This window comes from Euprymna scolopes, chromosome 40 (assembly GCF_053919585.1).
Source record: "Euprymna scolopes isolate OS-2025 chromosome 40, ASM5391958v1, whole genome shotgun sequence".
Taxonomy (NCBI): Eukaryota; Metazoa; Mollusca; class Cephalopoda; order Sepiida; family Sepiolidae; genus Euprymna; species Euprymna scolopes.
In genome coordinates this window covers 31852361-31876297 of record NC_136521.1, presented here as the reverse complement: position 1 = coordinate 31876297, position 23937 = coordinate 31852361, and the positions used below count along the sequence as shown (strand labels likewise).

At 34.7% G+C, this 23937-nt stretch overlaps 1 protein-coding gene across 1 annotated transcript in view; it reads right to left on the bottom strand.

The window, feature by feature from the left end:
- Positions 1-23937, bottom strand: part of LOC145265650 (pleckstrin homology domain-containing family F member 2-like) — a 219959-nt gene that overhangs the window by 161249 nt on the left and 34773 nt on the right. Inside the window, exon 3 of the mRNA XM_080121717.1 lies at positions 21457-21493. Coding sequence (XP_079977843.1) covers positions 21457-21493 — 37 coding nt within the window. The remainder of the gene's footprint in view (positions 1-21456; positions 21494-23937) is intronic.

The following is a 23937-nucleotide window of genomic DNA, read 5'->3' as shown; positions in this document are numbered from 1 at the left end:
TTTAACATCTTCCATTTTGTTTCTTTTTATTGTCCCAGGGCAACATAGTGTAACCATATACATATATATCTCACTCCTATGATTTTTTTTGTGTCTACAGATATTCCTATTAAAAAAAACTTTTTTCTATTTATTAAAAACAAAATACGACTTTGTTATATTAGGGTCGTGGAATTGCATTCACTAGCAAAAGATCTAGTTAATTTGCATATTCTTTTAAACATTCATTTTAATTAATTCCCTATTAGTTTTTTCGGTTTTGATCATTTTTAGTTAACTATTACGTGTAATTATATTCATGCAGATATTCTACATTGCGTAATATTTAAGAAAAAACTCTTTCTGCATATATATTTGTTTAGAAAATTTTGCCTACCGAAGTCCTCCTAGAGTTTTTGATCTACAGACATGAAACTTCATATATAGGGTATTCAAACCAATGCGAAACTTTATATTTGGGTTTTAACTGGCGGAAAATCGGCGCAAAAGTGTGAAAATTTAAAAAAATTGAATTTGTCAAGTGAATGGTAAACGAGGCATTACAAATATACATGCGTGACGTAACAGCTATTGGTCCATTTTTAAATTTTTAGCTTTGAAATAAACGTGTCTTCATAACTCCGGCATTAAACGTCAAAGGAAAAAGTAAATCGTAAGATAAAATGTTCTGGTTCCGATTCTCAATAGTGACGCACGTGTCATTTTTTATTTTTTAAATCATTACTATATATTGGGCCCAATATAATCCTACATATACTAATTTGATTGCAGAAATTCCCCTCCAGACCAAAATACCATAGGTTTGCAACAACAGATGCCACATACAAATTTATTAAGTCTACACTAATACCCACTATCTTATGTAACTTTATAACCACATTATATACACATCTAGGCGTTATAATAAAAGTATGTTTCTTCCAAGGAGCAACACGATCACAATCTCACCATATTTAGAGAAAGTAGTTTCTATTTTTCTTTCTAACTATTCTGTACTCCCACGTCTCCTACTGGACACCAGCACCATTTCTACATATTCCTACTTTGCTGGGTTTTATCCGCTCTTAACTGGCTATTCAATACATACAGATATAACCTCTACATATTCCTATTTACAGATAATAATTTCTCCCTATCCAAAATCTGGGACAGCTGATTGGCTGCTCTGAAGACATTCTCATATTCTGATATTCACATCTTCCACCATTAAATGAACGGTTTGACACTTATAAACATGCTGCCATTTGATTACATATCCATTTTTTTCTTTTAAAACCTTTTTCTCTAGATTTTTTTTTTATTAGCTACATTAACTTTGCATTTCTGGTCTTTTCTGATGTTATATTAAACCATTAAATATGCTATTTATTCATCCATTTCATGACACTAAACGTATACACAGCTACGTGAAACTGCTTCTTTCACTCACTTCCGTCATTACTCGCTTACTATTCGTTTATCAGTTGCCCTCTGTGACGCGGTGTTTGTTAGCACATTTGCTTAGCAGTTTACTTGATTCGCATTCTTCTTTCCTTTTGAATACATTCATCTACTCTCATATCGCTGCAGCTTGTTTGTATATTTGTTTGAATAGTGGGCCGAAACGTCACGAAAAACAACTGTAAATGATGAGGATAACGAAACTGTCTTCTTTCTTTATTCATTTATACCTAAGAGTTTTCCCATGAATTTCCGTTATTTACATTAAGGAAACACTAAATTGGCCATACTAATTTCTTCTCATGAAAAATATTACATTTTTTCTTCTTTGTTTTTTTGTTTGGTGTTTGTTTTCAAGTTAAACATTATGAGCCACAGCAAATCGACATTTTGTTATTGTTTTTAAAAAACTATTACATTATTTTGGGGGTGATGGAGGGGGTCCGTTTCTTTTTATAACATATGTTGATAGAACATGATTTTATAAATTTTCTGGATACAACAAATATCTGTACTTACACCAATTTACGCTTTTCATAAATATCAGCTTGTCTTATATAAAAAAAAAATGTTCTGCTTACAATAGACAAACATTCGCTGCCAATTTTTTTTAATAAACAAAAACCAAATTTTCTTGAATATCCACTGTACATTCAAATCAACATTTTGGGATAAATTATTTTAAAAAAGGTGGTTATGTACTTGTTACCACGCTATTTTGATTTTTAACTAGACATATAAATATACATACACACAGACAATTGCCCTTTATATAATAGATTAGCGTGCATGCCCGGAGTTGCCCGGGTGTTTGTCGGTGTGTGTAGAGGAAAAAAAAAATTTTGGCCGGCTCGAACCCGAAGCCTTGAGGCGAAGGCAAAAAAGAAATTGATAGCCTGATAACTTACCGTAATGCTACGGGGTAGCAGAAGTGAGAATGGTTGAAATTAAACGATTAAAAAGTTAAGTGAATGAGTTCACACAGGTGCGTAAATTTAATGAGGTCGAACATCACACCATAGGGGAATTAAATCCGGCACTTAACTTTGGCTGCAAGCCAGTTTTTGTATATTTGTTTGTTTCCCCAAGATGTTTAGGCAAACCAGTTCCCTATAAAAAAAAGGGGAGTTAGCAATTGTCTGATATGACGGGTTTTCCCTGCATTGATCAAAGCTCATTGCTTCTGACTGTACCGGCGCAAAAGGCCGAGAACACATTTCGCTGTAGATTTTTTTAGTTTTGCTTTTATACTGAAAAGCCAAACAAACATACGGAGATCAAAACATAGCACGAAAATAGCATGTAAAAGTCACTCAAATAAAAGATATGCACGACTTCCTTTCGTAAATCAAAGATATTATAATCTATGATATATAAAAAGTTATAAGAATGAGTGACCCCCGACCCCCGAAAAAAGCCTTTGCCAAACATACAAAAAATACACAAACACATTTATAATAGATGATTGTTTATATTCTTAGACTAGGCTTGATACCTATGATTATATTTCATTTGGTTAATTCAAGTGTAAAAGGTTGAGGGAATGATATTGGAAATATAACTATATGTTATTGTCACGGTTGGTTTCATATTAGACTGGGTTAGTGTTTAAAAGAGTTGGAGAAATGTGCAAGCTATTACGGCCTTCCATAACTAGAAAAAATTATCTGATTTCTATGAATAAAAGAGTGTATTCAGTTTGTTGTTTGTTCGAGGCTAAAAATAGGGTTATTATGGATGGAGGTTGGGGGGGGGGGGTAGATTACAAATTTAATGCTATTATATAGTCAGATAAACCTGACATTGGCCCGAGGGTAGAGGATATGCTAATGTCAGGTGTTCATGAGTGAAACAAGCTATAGGAGAAGTGACACACACTTAATCAAATCATTAAAAGTACTTTTTGAAACAGAAATTATCTTTATTATTATTATTATTATTATTATATAAAATTGTTTAACTTATAATATATTCCTCTTTGCCGGTTCCATATTTTTTCAGAAACTACTGGACTGGTCTGGTTGAAATTTTGTATGGATCTTAGGTTTTTGAAGCATTTTTCACACAAAGATGCCGAGATGCTTGAAAAAGTGGTAGTCAATAGGTGAGAGGTTTAAAGAGTATGGCAGATGAGGCATATTCTCTTATCATAGCCCTAATAATAAGTAAAGAAAAGATTTTTAAAAAAAAAAAAAATTAAAAAAGGGAAAATCAAAACTTTAAGAAATCCATACCAAAGTACTTAAAATGTTTAAAATTTTATAAAAGTCCAAGTAAAATCCTTGGAGTTCCAGAGAGAAAAAAAATGCTAATTGTTTAAAAATTCAAAAAGTTAATGCGAGTTGAGAGTAAAATTTTCATAAAAATACCCAAATAGAAGGATCGACAGAAAAGTTTCCAGAGCGGAGAAAGTTTTTTTCTTGTCAGAGTGGATATGTATACAGAAATAAAAATTGGAGAATAAGAAAAAAAAAAAATGTAATATCTCTCTGAAGGAACACCATGAAAAGCGTAGAGAATCTGGTATCACAAAAAAAAATCCAAAGAAAAGTAGGACCAATCAAAATTATAGTCAAATTCATAATCAATCGAAAATGAAGTTTATTTAAATGCGAATATCCAGACATCGATTATTGGAATAAAAAGCTGGATTGATTAAATTTATATTGAAAAAACTCCACTGACTGAAAAATGGAGTCCACATTAAGTCCACAACTATATTAATCAGGTATAGAAATAAAGAGAATTAATGAAAAAAAAAAAATTGTGATAACATTCAAGGAAATTTAGATTTTAGTATTCGAAACATTTACTATCTAATTATACTACAGTGTTCAATGATCAAACACAAACGTTCTAACATATATAACATCTAGTGGAACTACAACTATATTATCATAATTTACACACACATGTATGCATATGCTTAATTCAAAGAATTCTGAAACAAGACTAACATTAAATCACAGTATTCAATAACCCTAATCTGCCAATTTATTATTGATATTATATCTAAAACATATTTTAAGGTAATCATTCAAAAGTCTAAATATTGGGCCTCATTTTGCTTAGGTATTTGATAACTATAAGAATTTATATGAACTATATAATAAATAAGATTTTATCACATGTACACACGCAAATATACACATTATTAGAAAAGAAAAAATAATTAAATAATAACATTAATAAAAAATGAAATAAATATATAAATAGTGCATTTATTTATTATTTTTTGCGGACTGTTAACCTTATAATTGTTGTTTTACCGCAGAAGGCCAGAAGATGAGTTGGCCGAAACGTGGTGAAACAACTATAAAGATGAGGATAACAGTCCGCAAAAACATAAATAAAACTATACAAATTACTCATCTCAAAGGATTCCAATAAAAATAATATATAAATAAGATATTAAGATAAATGAGAAGATAGAGGAGGAATATCTGTTGGGGCGAAGAAATTGGTATATTTAAGTTTTCTCCAATGTTTGCAATGGAAAATGACTTTATTTTTGGAGAGGTGTTTCTTAATTAGGATATGCCGAGGCTCTGACAGGTGTAAGTAAGAGAGGATGATTTTCGAAAATATCGGAAAAAAAAAAACGACCCCTACCTATATAAAACTGCCCATCTGAGGGTGAAGGAATTAATGTTTTTGGCTAATTTTTCGATATTTGTCATCCAAAATGATATTAATCTTGTGAAAATCCGTCGCCTCTGTCGAAAGTTTTAGGCAGGCATACAAACATACATACATTTAAACAGAAGGTGAGATTTATATTATAGGAGAAGATATATATATATATATATATATATATATATATATATATTTCTAATCAGTGATTCAAACGCTGATTGATTCCACTTTCTATATAATTAATCTCCAGCTGCAATCAGGTCTCAATTATCGGTTTTCCCATTCTTCCCTTTCTTCAACATAATGCCATAGACTCACTTCAGGTAAACAAGAAAAACCCATTAAAACAGTTTGGCCACATCGAACAGTGAACATGTTTCTGGCTTTTAACAAGAATAGTCAATCCACTTTCCAATATTGCAGAGGAAGGGGAAAGTCCATGTTTGTATTGGAAAATTCTGCTACGTTCGTTCAATACAATATCTCTTATGTTTTGAATAGAAATTGTTAGGATTCCAAGAACAGGCTTCAGCTTTTTCTCTCTCTCTCTATATATATATATATATATATATATGGAAATAATAATTATTTATATCTACAGACACTAGTGTTTCATGCTTACGCAATCATCTGTGTAGGATAACAATTCCTGCTGGTCATGAGATTCGAACCCAGTCATGAAGCCACCTTTTATTTCATTTGTTGAGCTTCTATCTCAGGGCCAGATGTATGTATTCTCTGCTTATCCCAGCATTGTTTCCGGTCGTCCTAATTTCTTCTTGCCACTGGACTCAAACAGTGCCGATTCAGGAGAGGTGTGGTTAGAGCTTGCGCAACCCTTGCCTCACAGTCACATGCACAGCTACTCCTGAAGGGGGTAGTATCCTTTGTCTTTTGAGACTGAACAGAGGCATCAATACCTCGGCCACCAAAAATTGTCACGGAAATGAAGAGAATTAAGAACTATTAAACGCCAAATTCAGGTAAATACAATGACAATCTAGAGTGTTCACATGAGCGGAAGTTGTGAACATTACATAGAGGTTAGTTGGTTACCTTAGTTATAATTCCGCAGATAGTACCCATCCTTAAATATTCTTAAAGTCTCTTGATGATTACAATTAAATAATTAATTATTCATTTATGCCTACAGACACTAGTGTTTTATTCTTACGAAATCATCAGTGTAGGATAACAATTCCTGTCGGTCAGGAGATTCGAAAGCAGCCACAAAGTCATCTTTTAACGCAAAGTTTTTGTATCCGCATCCACACATTACAGTTAAATGGTTGATCTGGTGGCGCACTCACTTGCCTTTGAAGAAGCCATTTTGGACGACGATAGAGTCTTTAAGTATGGCTAAGAATCACACTAATGTTTAATAGAAATTGTGAATATAAAAGTTATGTTATAGCAAAGAAAGAAAATGAAAGATATATATATATATATATATATATATATATATATATATATATATATAGACATAGATGAAAATGAAACATCCAAAGAATAAAAGGGTCACGAGGTAGTAATTGTGATCTAAAACAACCCTTAACCCTTATCCTTGAGTGGCCTCTTGGCCTTGATAATGTGGTGATGCCTATGTAAAAAAGAAAAAAAAAACGTGTTTGATAAAGAAACTAAAGCGAATGTTAGTCGCCACAAGTCATACTGCTCCTCCACCGAAAGAGAACAAGAAATGGAAGTGCAGCATCTGAAGAATAGATACTACACTTTGATCTTGGCCAAAAGGTCAAGTGTGAATATAAGTAACTAGTAGGCCTCCCGGCATTGCCCGGTCGTAAAATATGCTTAATATGATATTTTGATTCATGCAGATTTCGTATTTATTATTATTATACTAGCATGGGTTCCTGGCGTTGCCCGCGTGTTTGTCAGTGTAAAAGAAAAAAAAAGTTTTGGTGGGGAGGTAAGCTCGAACCCAAATCCTTGACGCAAAGGTGGAAAAGGAGAAAAAGACTGACCCCTTACCGCTCAGCCACAATGGGACAGGAAGTGAAAAGCGTTACAATTGAACGATTAAAAAGTCAAGTGACAGGTGCGTAAATTTAATGAGGTCAAACCACGCCATAGGAGAAACTTAACTATTTCCCCAAGATGTTGGGAAAAAACAGCTCCTCATAAAAAGGGGAGTGTCCAAATGAATAGCAAATGTCTGATATGATGGGGTTTTTGGTGGGGAGGTAAGCTCGAACCCAAATCCTTGACGCAAAGGTGGAAAAGGGGAAAAAGACTGACCCCTTACCGCTCGGCCACAATGGGACAGGAAGTGAAAAGCGTATCAATTTAATGTAAGATTAACATAGGAGAAAGGGGCGAGTCCAAATGAATAGCAAATGTCTGATATGTTTTTTTTTTAACCCGCATTCATCAAAACTGATTGTTTTCTGGACGTCTCAGCACAAAAGACCAAGAACACAACTTCACTTTCAGTTTCGAAACACGTGAAAATAGCATGTAACAGTCGCCCAAATAAAAGATACACACAACGTCTTTTCATAAATCAGAGATATTATAATCTAGGGAACATATAAAAAGTTCTAAGAAACTGTTACCCCCCCCCCGAGTCTCCCCCCAAAAGCCTTTGCTGGACATACACAAAAAATGCACACAGACTAACACACATTTTGCCTTTTATATATACAGACTAGGGGGGGGTATACCCGGCGTTGCCCAGATGTTTTGAGGTGTGTGTGCTCGGGCGGGGTGTTAATCAAAACATAATAAGCGAAGTAAATATTTAAAAAAAATAAAAATAAAAAATAACTAACATGAGGCAAACGAACGATGTTAAATGTAAAAATGAGAAAAAGAAAACAGAAAAACGAACGTTAAAACTTCTTTAAAAAATCTGAAAAATAAAAAAAAAAAAAAAACATGTGAAAAATGGCTTAAATAACCCCATGGGGTACCTGGCGTTGCCCGGGTGTTTTTGGGTTGTTGTGGTCGGCCAGAGGTGGGGTGAGGTGGGGTGGGGGTTTGTTAATGAAAACCTAAGAATAAGCGAAGTAAAAAAAAAAAAACAAAAAAAAAAACAGAAAAACGAACGTGAAAAATACCGCCCCCCCCAAAAAAAAAACATGTGAAAAATGGCTTAAATAACCCTGCTTCAATATTAAAATTTTAAAAAATCGGGGAAAAAAAAAATATACATCTCACTCCACGATTCGAACCCAAAACCCTTAGATAATGAGGCCGTGCTCTAAGCAACTGAGCTAAGACGACGTCCACGAAATTAGGTTGTTTTTTTAAATCTTTAAACTAAATCAGGTTATGACGTCATTTGCGCATGCGTAGAACCGAACTAGTCATGAGAGGACGGTTTTTGCTGACCCCCCCCCCTGTAGAAAACTGCTGATTTAAGGGTGAAGAAATTAACGTTTTTGGCCAATTTTTCGATATTTGTTGGGCGAAGGTTGGAACTTTAAAATGATACCGATCTGCCAAAAATCCGTGACCCGTGTCGAAAGTTTTTGCGAGACATACAAACACACATACATACACACATTTTCGCTTTTATATTTATAGACTAGCGGGGGGGGGTACCTGGCGATGCCCGGGTGTTTTGAGGTATGTGTGGTTTTGGGTAAATCAAAACTCCGGGGGTGGGTGGGGGTTAAATAAAAAAAAAAGTTTTGGTAGGTGAGTATGAGGATCGAACCCGAACCCGAACCCTTGAGGCAAAGTTGGAAATTAAAGTGTGAAAAAAAAAATGTGCAACGTTAACCACTGGGCCACTGCGACATACAACAGGAACATGTTTGAATTTATTTATGTAACTATTGACAGGTGGCAGCAATAAAAATTAACTCTGCTGCTTCTATTTGACCTAATTATTGAGGTCAAATAGAATTGATGCAGTTAACTTGGGTTTGTTTACCCAACTTCGACTGGTTTTTTCCCCAACAGATGTTGGGGAGGGGGAAACCAGCTCCCCATTGTCCAGATTGATTAGCAATTGTCTGATATAAGAGGACTTTGTCCCCACATTGATCAAAGCTGATTACTTCTGGATGTTTCCTGGCGCGATGCCGAGAATGAAGGATTTGAATTTAGTTTCACTTTATTTATACTAAAAAGCTGGACAAACAGGCGACAGAGAGAAAGAGCACGAATCTCATAAAAGTTGACGTAAATAAATGGAGAGGCGACCTGCGTTCCCAAATCGTAGACATTATTATCTAGGGACTATATAAACAGTTGTAAACGATCGTAACGACCCCGGGAGCCTATGCGAAAGAAGCCTTTGCGAGATATACACGAAATGGTCACACACATTTTGCCTTTTATATTGGACTCAATAAATAGTTATGATTTAAAAAGTTTAAAAATAAAGAAAAATAACTTGTGTCACCACCGAGAATCGAAACCAAAACGTTTAGCTTATGATTTACTTTTTCCTTTGATGTTAATGCCTGAGCTATGAAGACATGTTTGCTGCAAGGCTAAAAAATTAAAACATGAACCAATAGCTATTATGTTATGCATGCATATTCGTAACGCTGTCGTTCGACCTTCACCTGGCAAAGTCCATTTTTTTTTTTTTAATTTTCACAATTTTGCATCAATTTTCCCCATCTAAAATCCAAATATAAAGTTTCACATGGGTTCGAACACCCTATGTATTAAATTTCATGTCTGTATACCAAAAACTGACAGAGGAGTTTGCTAGGCAAAATTTTTTAAACAAATATATATACGCATAAATAAATATATATATATAGAAAGAGGTTTGTGTTTACTACAACCTTTGTACGCAAATATTACACAATTATAAATCATGTAGAATATATGCATGAATATAATAACTACACGTAATAGTTAACTAAAGATGACCAATCAATAAGAAAACCGAAAAAACTAATAGGGAATTAATTAAAATGAATGTTTAAAAGAATATGCAAATTAGCTAGATCTTTTGCAGATGAATGCAATTCCACAACCCATATATAACAAAGTTGTATTTTCTTTTTAAATAAATAGAAAAAAAAAAGGTTTTTCCTATGAATATCAATACACAAAAAAAAATTTATAAGAGTATAGATTGTGTATGCGTGCGCAGGTTTACTTTGTTCTTTTAATGCGTATATAGATGCACGCGAATTAATGAAGGCTAATCCGTGCATCATAGAGTCCTTTTCTTTGACACTTCCCCCCCCCCCTGCTGGAGGGTATGTGTGAAAAACATACGTTCTTGTGTCTGTTAGATCTTGCTGGTGAATTCTTGAGAAACCCGATTTTGGTGACCAGTTCTTTTAGGAATTTCTAAGTTTGTACTGGCTTACTATGTTCGCATATATGTGTTACTTTTAGGGGGGGGGTGAAGTGATTTTTATTGGTTGAAAATATTTTTAGTTTATGTTTCTGTGAAAACTTCCTTGCTTTGGTGAGTGAGGAGCAAAGCGAATTCCAATGTAACAAAAAGAGGGTAGGCAATTAGAACCATTTCGTTTTAACCTTCGTCAGAATCACTTCTCGGTCTTACTACAATCTAAAAGTAAAATTAATCGCAGATTTTGAACACGCACCTTTTATCCACAGTTCTTATTGATGTTAAAAATTTTAGAACCTTTTTTAAAAACCTCATTATCTGAAATTAAAAATAGCGTTATAAACAAATGTTCCGAAAATTTTAGCACAGTTTAATATTTCCTCTTAACCGACCAAACATGCTTATAAATCTGACGCTTTTCACTTCCAGCAACAAAAATTGAATAACCATAAAATAAATCAAGATCATCTTTTTTTTTCTTTTTTTTTTTAAATCATCATGCATTTTCGACATCTTTGTCTTTATTTTTTTATGGAAATCACTCCAGACAAGGCCTGAAGCCCCTTGATGTAAGGAGTTAACATGAACAAAAGATGATTATCGTAAAGACAGGAAATGTTTACTGATCTTAGTTTTGAAAAGATCAAGACAGGGGAAAAACTGTCAGCAAGAAGAGAGTTCTATAAGCCTGTAGTTCTACAGGAATAGAAAGTTGGATTACAATGAGGTATCAAAACAACAAATTGATTGAAACCATGAGTCACAGAACAAAGGAGACAGAGAATAGATTAAGCAATTCTGAAGAACATAAGTATTTATTAAAAAAAAGACTGAGACTAGCAACATCACTTCTGTGAGAGAGACCATGTAAAAAAAATAAATAAAATAAAAAAAATAAAATCACAGACATGCACTACATCAAGAACCCTGAAATTCACTTGACCAAATATGACAATGCCTGATTTGATATTTATTGTATAACTAGCCTGGGTGCCCAGCGTTGCCCGGGTGTTTGGAGGTGTGTGTTGAACAAAGAAATAAAAAATGTAGCAGGCAGGCAGGCTCAAACCCGTACCCTGAAGGAGGAAAAGGACATGAAAACAAAAACAAGAAAACATGACGTTTTTGCCATTGCATACATCGCATACAACCAGAAGTGGCGAAGGTTTAAATTAAGGCTAGTCAATCGAAAAGAGGGAATGAATTTTGAAAATATCGGCGAAAAAAAGCGACCCCCTCCTTGCAGAAAAGTACCCAGTTGAGGGTGAAGGAATTAATGTTTTTAGCCAATTTTTCGATATTTGTCATCCGTAGGCTTCAAAACGATACCGATCTTGTGAAAATCTGTTGCCTCTGTCAAAAGTTTTAGGCAGACATACAAACATTTAAATAGACAAGTGAGATTTATATTATAGATATTATGCCCCCGTATGATAGTCTTTTAGGCCTACAGGATAGATTTCTAGTTTTTTCATGAAACTGTATGTATCGATCGGCAGTCAAACTAATGTACAATATTAAAATATTTTATATTTCAAGAGCAGAAACTATGTCAAAAGATAAATATTTGAAACAATAACAGATAGAAATTTAATTCAGCAAAATAATGTTAGAATAATATTTACCATTCACAATATTAACTTTTTGAATAAGTAAACAGAAGCGATGGTTTTGTTATATCTCAAGTTTTCCAGATCGGGAAAGCAGTCAGTTTACCAGGGACTGGCTCAGCGATCAGTTGCCACTTTTTCATCTATGCAAGCTCTAATAGAAACATGTAGAAGCCAAGAGAAACGTTTGCAAACTCTGAGATAATGAACATTAAAGAAATAAAGTTATATAAAATAAAAAAATGTTTCCTTTAGAGATCTTTGTTTAAAGCGTTTCAACCACCAGAAAAGAAGGAAATGATAAACGGTATATCACCCTTTGTCTACAAGAATATGTCTAATGCGTAACCAGCAGAAAAATACACCTGCCACTGCCATTAACAATTACACCTTTACATGAACACATTTGTATATATGATATGGTCCGTATATTTATAACTACATCACAGACACTATGAATGTTTGTATATACACACACTAGACAATACAGCTAGTGTAACAATACAATCATCAACGATATATTGCGCATACATTTAAAGAGACACTATGGAATATATATATATATTGCATTGAATTATTCCTTATTCAATCGCAATTGCGGTGGGCTGGTCATGTATTGAGGATGCCCGATGACAGAATTCCAAAAATTGCAATGTACAGTCAATTTGAGGGTGGTAAAAGAATTGTCGGACGTCCTTGGCTTAGGTACAAGGACAAGTTGAAGAGTAACTTGTCTGCAGTGAACATACCATACAGGAGTCTTGAAAAGATGAGGTGAATGACCAAAAAGGATGGAGATCAAGGTGTTTTGAAGGTCTCCAGAGGTTTCAATCTGAAAGCTTAAGGCAACTGAAAGAAAACAGAGTAAGAGCAAAACGACTACCAGCCGCACCAATATCTGCAGCATTAAATCCACATTCATGTTCTATTTGTGGCCTTGTCTGCAAGTCCCTTGCTGGACTAAAAAGTCATCAGAGGCAAAAGCATAAATGAGTTTTAGAAATATGGGTTGTCCGAACCTCATACGTCGAAATCGACGGGAGAGTCCATCATATATATATATATATATATATATATATATATATATACACACTGCCGTTTTATATACTCATACACGATTTATTTATAGATTGCTATATAAGATATGTTTTAGATACATATGATATCGTACCACTATCTTACACTTATATGGCTGGTATTTGAATAGAGCAGGTGCGAGACATTGCCTGTTGTTGCCTACCACAGAGTTTGAGCCATTCACAGCACTTTATTGTCATCATAAACAAGCAGAGAATGCGGGGTCCCCCTCCACAAATTAAAAATTTACTTTCACTATGACTAATGCCTGTGCAAATTTTTTTAAAAATCCACAACATGGTTATTAAGAAAAGTGTGAACAAATGGATGAACAATTTTGGGGCAACCAGAGTTATCCTGGGAAATCCCTTCCAGCAAAGACTTACTTTCACCATGACTAATGTTTGTGCAAAATTTTTTTAAAAATTCAAGACATGGTTATTGAAAAAAGCACGAACAGAAGAACGAGAGTGAATTACTAGGTCCAATCCCTCATTTGTCGAGGGACCAACAACAACAAAATGGAACTTTTTTATTTATTTCAGACAAACTATTTTATGTAGAAAAAGTAAAACAAATTATTTTACAGAACTCATAATCAGTTTAAAAAGACAAAATGTTTTTGTTTGATCGGTGATCGTGCGGCTAACGTGTTCTTCAGTTCCAATATTTTATGTTATATTTCAGGTTTTTGTGTTTTTGTTAAATGTTGTGACTATAACGTTCTGGTATCATCATAAATATAAATAACATACTTTTTATCTGTTTTTTTTTTTAGCGATATTAGCACTGTTTAAACACTATTTTTTTTTAATACTTTTTATCTGTTTTTTTTTAGCGATATTAGCACTGTTTAAACACTATTTTTTTAAAATAATTTTTATGTTTTTTTTAGCGATATTAGCACTGTTTAAACACTATTTTTTTTTAATACTTTTTATCTTTTTTTTTAGCGATATTAGCACTGTTTAAACACTATTTTTTTTAAAATACTTTTTATCTTTTTTTTTTAGCGATATTAGCACTGTTTAAACACTTTTTTTAATACTTTTTATCTTTTTTTTTTAGCGATATTAGCACTGTTTAAACACTATTTTTTTTTAAATACTTTTTATCTGTTTTTTTTAGCGATATTAGCACTGTTTAAACACTATTTTTTTTTTTTAATACTTTTTATTGAGAGTTAAAAATAAAAAATAATTTAATATTATAGCTCGGAGTCAAAAATGTAGATAAAACCAACAGACATTAGACAATTTCTGTAATGATCCGGTCTCTGTTTATTATGTGGTGGGAGTTTAGATCTGTAAAGTTCTAGCAGGTCCACCCGCCCAGGTTTTGCCTTCTCTCTATGAGAAGGGTTTAGTTTATTGTTAATCGCCTTAGGTGCCCTCACCAGGAAATGCCGACGAAGCTGCCCAGGCACTTTTTGCAGGTCAGAGTGCCCTTCCTCGAGGGCACTGACTTCTCAATCCCACTTTCTGATCCTGGTGTCTAAGTTCAGCAGTGGGAGAAAACTAAACAACTACCAATGTTTATACTTTGGTGTCCAAAATGAAAATTATTAAAATGGTTTCTGCACACATATGTCTGCACATTAATTAATTTTTTTTTTTTTTTAATTTAATTGAAAAAACATTCCAAGCCAATCGGATGCATTTCTCTGAATTTATAAACTTTTTGATTCACCCTGAAATGCATAATTTTTCTACAATTAGCGTCTGAGCAAAAATAGATGTTACTTTTGTTGTGGATTTTGGCCCAACTGTTTATTGAAGAAAAATCTGTCTTTCTATGCATTTCAGGTTAGATCAGAAAAAATTATAGATAGGAAGAAATGCATCCGATTGGCTTAAAATTTTTTTAATTTAAAAAAAAATGATTCAAGTGAGTATGTGTGCAGACATGTGTGCAGAAACCATTTTAAGCATTTTCATTTTAGAGACAGAAGTGTAAACTTCACTAGCTACATATAAATATTTTAGAAATTGAAAATCAAAATTGATGCAATTTTAAAATCAATAAAATCATTTTTTTTTTCATGAACAGAGACTTTCGAAAATTAAGTTTCTTATTCCTAGCAAGAATTGTTTTTTTTTTTTTGCTTTTTGTTTTTGTTTTTTTTTTTGGGGGGGGGGTCTGTAGTTTCCCTCCTCCTTTCTTTTGTTGGTATTAATTCTAAGCCTCCTTCAGATAGAAAAATGTCAAGGTAAAAGTCAATCTCCTCTTCCGAGGGAGGTGAGGGTTGGTTATAACAGCCTCTCTATTGTCCTGAGATCTCTTCACCCTTTGCTGATTTTGACCTTTATGGTAATCACTGTTCAACCGCCCCAAGGAGACATTCATTGAAGATAAGATCCAGCTGGTCCAATGGACATTGTTTATCTTACAAAGCTGATCCCATTCACCAACATATTTATTTTTGTCATTGTTCTGTTATTTTCATGGCAACTGCTCATCTGGGCTCCAATCTATGGTCCTTCCCTTGTCAAACTTTCGCAAAAAAAACAAAAAACATTCGTCTTGCTACAACCATTCTCAACAATTTCCTCCACTCTGTCTAAATCAAAATCTGGATTCCATGAACTAAGCAGAAGCTTCTTTCCTGTGGAACTGTTCTGCTGGCTTGCTTTCCAGCTGACTGCAATGTGGTTGTCTTCAAGTCCAATGTAAACAAGTTTTTGCTGAGCTGTCCCCTTAAAAAATCAAATTATACCAAATTCTCACTATTAAAGATTATTACACTGGTGTCCTGATGACTACTGTACACCAATTAACTCTTATCCTCACGTGACCTTCGGGTCTTGATAATGTGGTGATCTCCATTGTAAAAAAAAAGATCTCTTTTTGGGTGGTCTTGCTGGTCAGATATTTTCAGTCCTTTACGCTCCACCCCTGCCTCCTCTGGTCAAATATTCAACTACTGCATATCTGCTACTAAGGAAACGTTTCCTGCTTCCTTCACTATACCAACATGCAGAAATTTAAATGAAGTGTGAAAAGAAATCTTGTTGCTCCACGCTCCACAAAGTGCCTCTGTAAACGTGGTCCCTAATAGTAGCCCCTTACATCCAAGTGGCAATACGCCTTGTTTGATGTGAAAAAAAGTAAAAAACATTCACAAACACACAAAAAATGTTTAAAAAATGCATGCATACACACAAAAAGTAATATATATATATATATATATATATATATATATATATGATTAGTTTTTTTGGAAAAAGAAATCCAGCAGAGTGCTCAATTAAAAAGGAAAATCCGAAATATAAGTGCGTATTTATATTTTGTATTTTGTGTACAGAAAGTTTTAGATGAAACAAGTCATTGGTACCGTCGGTTTCAAGCCCGATAATTAGGACCGTTTAAGATATCCATTCCAACAAAAACCTAACAGCCAGCCATGGTTCTCCCCAGAATGTGCTGCTGCTATCGCGCACAGAAATCACTTTTTCCATAGCTACCAACGTAATAGATGCACTGAGACTAAAGCTGCTTTCAGGACTGCCAGCAACCAATGTAAAAGAGTAATAAAAAATGCAAGAGAGCTATATGCCCAGTCTGTTAAATCCAAGGTAGCTGATCAGCGGCTTGGTTCCCACCAGTTTTGGCAAATAACAAATAGGATCCTGAACAGAAGTGTGCGTTCTATCCCAACCATTATCAATGGACCAGAGGTCATCTCGTCAGCGTCAGACAAGGCCAAACTATTTGCAAAGAACTTTGCAGCTAATTCTACCCTATGCGACGAAGGCCATCAACTCCCCATATTTCCTCCTATAACACAGAACAAGCTAGGTAACATACAAATATCCGTGCATGAGGTCGCCAAGCTAATAAAAAACCTAGATTCCAGTAGAGCAACTGGCCCTGATGGCATCCCAATTATAGTGTTAAAAAAGCTTCAACCAGAACTTGCTCCCATACTTACGAAACTATTTAAGCGCTGCCTTAAGGAGAAGTGCTTTCCGACCCTCTGGAAGACCTCATCAGTTTGCCCTGTATTTAAGAATTCAGGTGATAAGTCATCTCCCTCTCAGTACAGACCAATAAGTCTTCTCTGTGTTATGAGTAAGTTGCTGGAATCCATATTAAATAGAGAAATAGTCAACCACCTCAGCAGGAATAACCTTCTTAGTGACACACAATATGGTTTCCGCTCTGCAAGATCTACCGCAGATGTGCTGACAGTTATATCCCACAGGATTAGTGAATCTCTTGACAAAGGCTTCCTTTCTAGGGCAATTGCTCTTGACATATCAAAGGCCTTCGACAAAGTATGGCATAAGGGTCTACTTCACAAGATTTCCAGCTTCGGTATAACTGGAAATGTTTTCTCAATCATTAAATCATTTCTCTCCGATAGGCTCATAAGAGTAGTGGTAGCTGGTCAAAAATCGGAGGCCTGCAATATAAATGCTGGAGTCCCCCAGGGGTCAATCCTGGGCCCAACTCTCTTCCTGATCTACATCAATGACCTCCCTAAACACATACTTAAATCATTCGTTGACATCTATGCTGATGACACGACCATCTACGGCAACACATCAAAGGCTGTAAATGACAAAGTTCTCTCGGATTCTCTCTCCTCTGATCTCGAGCGTGTGGTTCAGTGGGGGAAGATGTGGCTGGTTACCTTTAATGCATCCAAAACCAAACTCCTATCCTTACATCATCAACGCTCTGATCCCCAGCTGGCATCAATTGTGATGGATGGCTCTCGTCTGGGTGAGGCCCCGTGTTTTGACAAGCTTCTGGGTTTGACCTTTACTCCTGATCTGAAATGGAACACGTAAATCAAGTCTGTTGCCAAGGTCGCTGGAAAGATGGTGGGATCCTTCTACCGCTCCAGAAGATATCTCACTACTGATGCAATTCTCTATCTATATAAAAGCCAAGTACGGCCAAGGATGGAATACTGTTGCCATATCTGGGCAGGAGCTGCCAAAAACAGCCTATCATGCCTTGACAGAGTACAAAATAGACTTCGTGGTTTAGTGGGGGATGCCCTTTTCTCTACCCTGCAACCCCTCTCCCACAGAAGAGACGTTGCAAGCCTATCCTTGTTTTATCGTTATTTTCATGGCAGGTTATCGTCTGAACTCCAATCCCTGGTCCCCCCTCGCCAATCTTTCACGAAAAACACCCGTCTAGCTGAATCCACTGTGAAAAATTTCCCCCACTCTATATCTGTGCCTAAATCAAAACGCGGATTCCATGAACAAAGCTTCTTTCTTAGAACTGCACACGTGTGGAACTCTGTTCCGTCTGCCTGCTTCCCTCCGGACTACAACTTGGATGTCTTCAAGTCTAATGTTAACAAATTCCTAATGAACCGCCCCCTTAAGTAAACACTTCATCAAATCTCCTCACTAACGTAATGTACTTGCAATAACCCTTATCCCTGAGTGGCTTCCGGGCCTTGATAAGTGGTGATCTCTGTGTAAAAAAAAAAAAAAAAAAAAAAAAAAAAAAGAAATCTACCAATGACTTGTCTCATCTAACAACTTTCTGTACACAAAATAAAAAATATATACATGTGTTTAAGTTTGTTACTGTGTAGGGTATAAATCGATATATATTATCCATTCTAAAATCATTTTATAGTCTAAAACAGGTCACCAAACTATGGCCCGAAAGTCTTAATCTGGCCCGCAGAGCTCTATATTGAAAACGTAAAAATATTCAGGAAAACTTTTTTTTTTAATGGAAATGCATGAAAATAGTGTGGTGGGTTTCCTGTTTTGTTCATAAAATGATTAAAACAATGAGGTTTGAGAGAACCAGTTTTAATAAAATCAAATCTAAATCTGTATAAAAAAGGTTTAGGTTATTTTTTAATTTTTTTTTTTAATCTTTGGCCCACAAAGCTCTAAAAAGTTAGCAATATGCATCCCACCTCACCCCACCCCCATTCGAAAACTTTGGAGACCCCTGGTCTAAAACTTAAAATGATTCATAATTAGGGTAGGAAAGTTAGAAGACATTTGTTAAAAAAAAAATGGTCTTCTCCCACTTCTTTCTTTCTTGACTGGAGAAAATCATGCCAAATATAATCTAAAAAAATTGATCTGCCAGCTTAATTTGATTAATGTATTTGTAAATTTGCTGTTTTTTTTGTTTTTTTGGGGGTTTTTTATTTTTATTTTTTATTAACAGTCTGAATGCAATTTGTGAAATTCTGTGTTTTTGTAATGACGATGGCAACTTGGTTTTATGCATGTACTAACATGGGTGCCCGGCGTTGCCCAGGTATTTGGAGGTGTGTTGAGCAAAAAAGTGGTAGTAGACAGGCAGGGTCGAACCCCTACTGCGAAGGAGGAAAAGAATGTGAAAAAAAAAACGTGACACCTTTGCTGTTGCACCCATCGCTAAACTGGAAATGACGTAGGTTTAAATTAAGGCTAGACAATCAAAAAGAGGCGATGACTTTCGAAAATATTGGCGAAAAAAAGCGACCTCTTCCTGTAGAATAGTGTCCAATTGAGGATGAAGGAATTAATGTTTTTAGCCAATTTTTCAATATTTGTTGTCCGAAGGGCCGAGCTTCAATATGATACTGATCTCGTGAAAATCGGTCAACTGTCAAAAGTTTTAGGCAGACATACAAACATACATACATTTAAACAGACAGGTGAGATTTATATTATAGATGATACAAGGATGAAGCGCAAGAACAAGACCAAGTTACAACGTCTGTTACAGAGAGCACAAAAATGACATCTATGAAGAAAATTAATGCCACAATTTCGCTGCAAGTTCACCTGTTTATTTTCCCTGCTCATTGAAGGTGAGCAAATCAAGTACAAACAGAACAGAGGTTGCCATAGTAACAGAATCTGTGACAGAAATGCCATTAACTGGTTTTCGAAACCAGACAGAAAATCAATGAATCAATGATGAAAGAATAATAATGGTGAGAATTTTTCTATTATGCCATGTTCGTAGTTGAAAAGGGGGAAAAAAGTACCATATTAATAATTGATTTCAGCTTCAGCTAGATACTAAATCTCTGGTGCTAGTTTAACTTAATGTTCGTTAATTATCTTTGAAAACTTTTCATTAATAATTTTTAACCCGATAGGTTTTCATAATTTTTGGATATTTTAATTACTGTGACATGACAATTATATAGATACCATTGGTTTTACTTGAAATATTTCAATTTTTATTAATGAGAACATTTTTCAAAGACAATTAGTGAAAATTGAGTTTTTAGAAAATTAAATTAAAAAGAAAAAAAAAAAATGATGTCGCTTTTAGGTCATATGTGAAACTAGAATATACTTCCTTGGTCTTCTGGCTAGGATCCAAATGTAGTATCTGTTCTGCCTAAAGATGGTTTAATAATATCATGGGGTTTCTGTTTGTGTTGAGTGTCCATACAATGGAAATGTTACAGACTTTTATAAGGATATTGGAGATAAACCATAATAATCAGATATATTCTGACACTACATTAACCAGATTACTTAGATAAATACTTTTACAGTTTTAACAAAAGGGCTACAATAATATTGTGAGGTCTTCATTCACGCCGAACGTCCACAGAATGCCCAGCAGCAATATATTACTTATTAAAAATGCCGCTGTGGAATTTCCACAGGTCACACTAGTGAAAGATGATTATTGCAAAGGCAGGAGATGCCTATTGAAAAGATAGATAGGAGGAAAACAGTCAGCAGGGAAAGAGTTCAACAGGATTGCAGTTCTTGGAAAGAAGCTTCTTGGAAGAAGCTGTATTATAATGAGGTATTAAAAACGAATTGATAGAGACTACTAGACCAAAGAGTCAAGAGAGCTGGAACAAAGGAAGCAGGAAATAGATGACAATTCTGAAGAACACATAGCACATACCATAATAGTATTTATAGAAAAGACTGAGACTAGCAAAATTACATCTGTGAGAGAGAGGTTGCAGTTAAAAAGAAAAGGGGAGTAATTAAATCACAGGTACGTTTCTGCACTTTATCAAGGATCCTCAAATGTGACAGAGATTCACACGCAGAAATATGATAACAGTAATCCATACATGGGCTGATAGATTTTTAGATATAGAGAATACCGTCAGGTGTGAGAAAGCGTTTAGAGAGACGGAGAAAGCGTTCAAAATGACAGAGAAGACCGATTTTACAAGAAGCAAAAAGAGCAATGGATTTAATATATAAACTCCAAGAAAGATTTCATGAGAAAGAAAGACCAAGAAGTTTTAGAGTCGATTTCTCATAGAGTCGAGGCATGTGTATAGATCTCTGGAAGAAAAGGAATACATACAGTTAAAAACATACAAATTTCCTAACACCCGCATCCCACAAGGGATCTGTTTTCTGTTCATGTTACCCTCATGCATACGAATATGAACATTCAGTTTATAAAACAAAATAAAAATTCCAACATTACCGAAACGGCACAAGAAATGATATTCAGGCTCACTTACCTGAAAAGAAAAAAAAAAAAAATTTAATCAAAATAAAATAAAGATATACTTAAATTTGATAACAACAAGACTTCAATATATATAAACTAGTTTATACCCGCCTTTTGAGGCAGCGTGTATACCAGCGATATTCATCTTGGGCAGGTTGAATCGGCTTCTTCCGAACATCCATCCACAAATATACGAGTAGTCGTCACAATTTTTGTATCACTTTTACTGAAATATTTTACTAAGACAATAACAAAAGAACACTGACTCTTCAAAACAACTTTTAATGAATGAAAATTGATAAAAATGAGAAAAGTTGGGTTTTTTTAAATCAATTTTCCTGACCAGTGTCATTATTAACATCGTTCATTGTTTTGCAGGTTTTCAACAACTCTTTCCTTTTGTTACAGCCTATATACCTGTACTTCTTGATGAATAAAGCCTTATTCACAGGTTATCATTCGCCTTCCATGTTGTCCTCACCACACCCTGAAACTCACAGCTCTTAATGGATCCAGACTTCCTGTAACATCTCAGCTAATGAACGCCCTCGTTTTTACAAGTACTCTAAAAATATTCAAACATTCTATGTTTTCCCTATTGCTGTAAATCTATTACAAAATACCCTAAATGAATAAATTTATGGTTCCGTTCTTTGACCAAGAAGCGCCACCTGGAGACAGTTTAGTGAAATGCACAAAAAAAAAAAAATGGCTTCGTTTGTGTAATGCAGAAGTACCCATCAAGCTTATAAGGGAGTCATGTTTTCGAATTTCTCACTTTGTGAGGAATGAGAGACCAAAATTTTGCACCTTTTAACATTAAAATCAAATATCTTTAAAGAAATATTTCTGGTCTAACAACTGCAATGTACCCAACCACGTGTATAGAATTAATTTGGAAAAAAATAAAACAATGCTTCATGTTCCTGAATTTTTTTAGATGAGGATTGATTATTCATATTATTTGGATTCTTCAGACTACTGTTCTCATCTTGAGTGTTATTTTCGCAAGGTTTTGATCGATATACTCTCCAATCTTCAAGTGTATCATATCAAACTTCATCTTTTTGTCGAACTCTGAAATCTACCATGCTTTGTGGTAATTGTGCCAACTAGCTAAAAGTGCTCTTTTGACAACCATCAATATAAAGAACACTTTTTTTTAGTTGGCACAATTACCCCAGGATTTGGCACAATTACCCCAAAGTACAGTACATAGAATTTGTAATGAAACCCATTGTTAGAGAGTAGTCGGGCAGAAGCAGTAAATTATCTGTTATCTATCTGTTTATCTAATTATCTGTGTCACTACATATCTATCTATCAGTCTATATAATTATCTATATACCTAGTGATGAATGGACAACCGATATTTGAATCATCATATTTTGACATGTCAAACTGCGACCTGTAAAGTTCGCACCAGAAGATATGAACAGAGACTGGAAGTGACGTGTCACATATCACGTGTTCCGTTTTGCGCAAACATTATTGAGTTGGATTGGAGACGTCGAATGAACAAGATGGGTTAAGAAAGTCTCCCCAAGAGGGAGACTCAGTGGTCTCAGAACAGAGACAGAAAGAAACTACAAGTTCTGCTGTGACAAAATACCTGGGAGTGAATAATATATATATATATATATATATATATATATATATATATATATATAAACAATTATTCGCCTTGGGTCAGTCTTGAAGCATCTTCGTTACAACAGGTTTCAGCTCCCCAAAAAATCATTGATAAATCCCCTAGGTGGGGTCAAAAGACAGAGGTAACTAACAGCAGAAACAGGTATGTAGTTATGCGTTATGTCTTTACATGTATGCGTCAACACCTTGCTGAATCACAGGCTGCTAAAATAGACATTTAAGCAAGGACAACAGTCCATTATATAATAAACACATCGTACAACATACATACATACATACATATGGTTCATTTATAAGCACACACAGACATTTAGTAGTGCCATGTATATACATTCAAGACACCACGATTCAATTATATACAAATATACGCAAATACGTCACAAATGCAAACACGTATAAACATACATACGATGTAACATATATACACATGTATGTTTATGTGATACAGTATATGCGCGGTCATATATAGACCCCCTCCCCACTACATAACACCTTTATTTAATCCATGGGAATAGCCATAACTGAGTAAAAGTCCAAGTAATTTGCAATTGTATTTTTGAGTATTGCCCACACTGAGGACTGAACTTTCAACCTCCAGAAGATTGTAAATTAAAATGAATTTTACCAAATACTTTATCCATTATACCACGGATCCTTGCAAACAATTGTAGTATGGATTTAATGAGCCTTAAAATAGATTTAAGACTTCTTGTTAAGACATTATGTAGAACAAAGATAGCGGTGACGAAGCAGTGTAGTACGATCCTGAGTGTAATTGCCAGTAACAAAGATGGCGGCAAA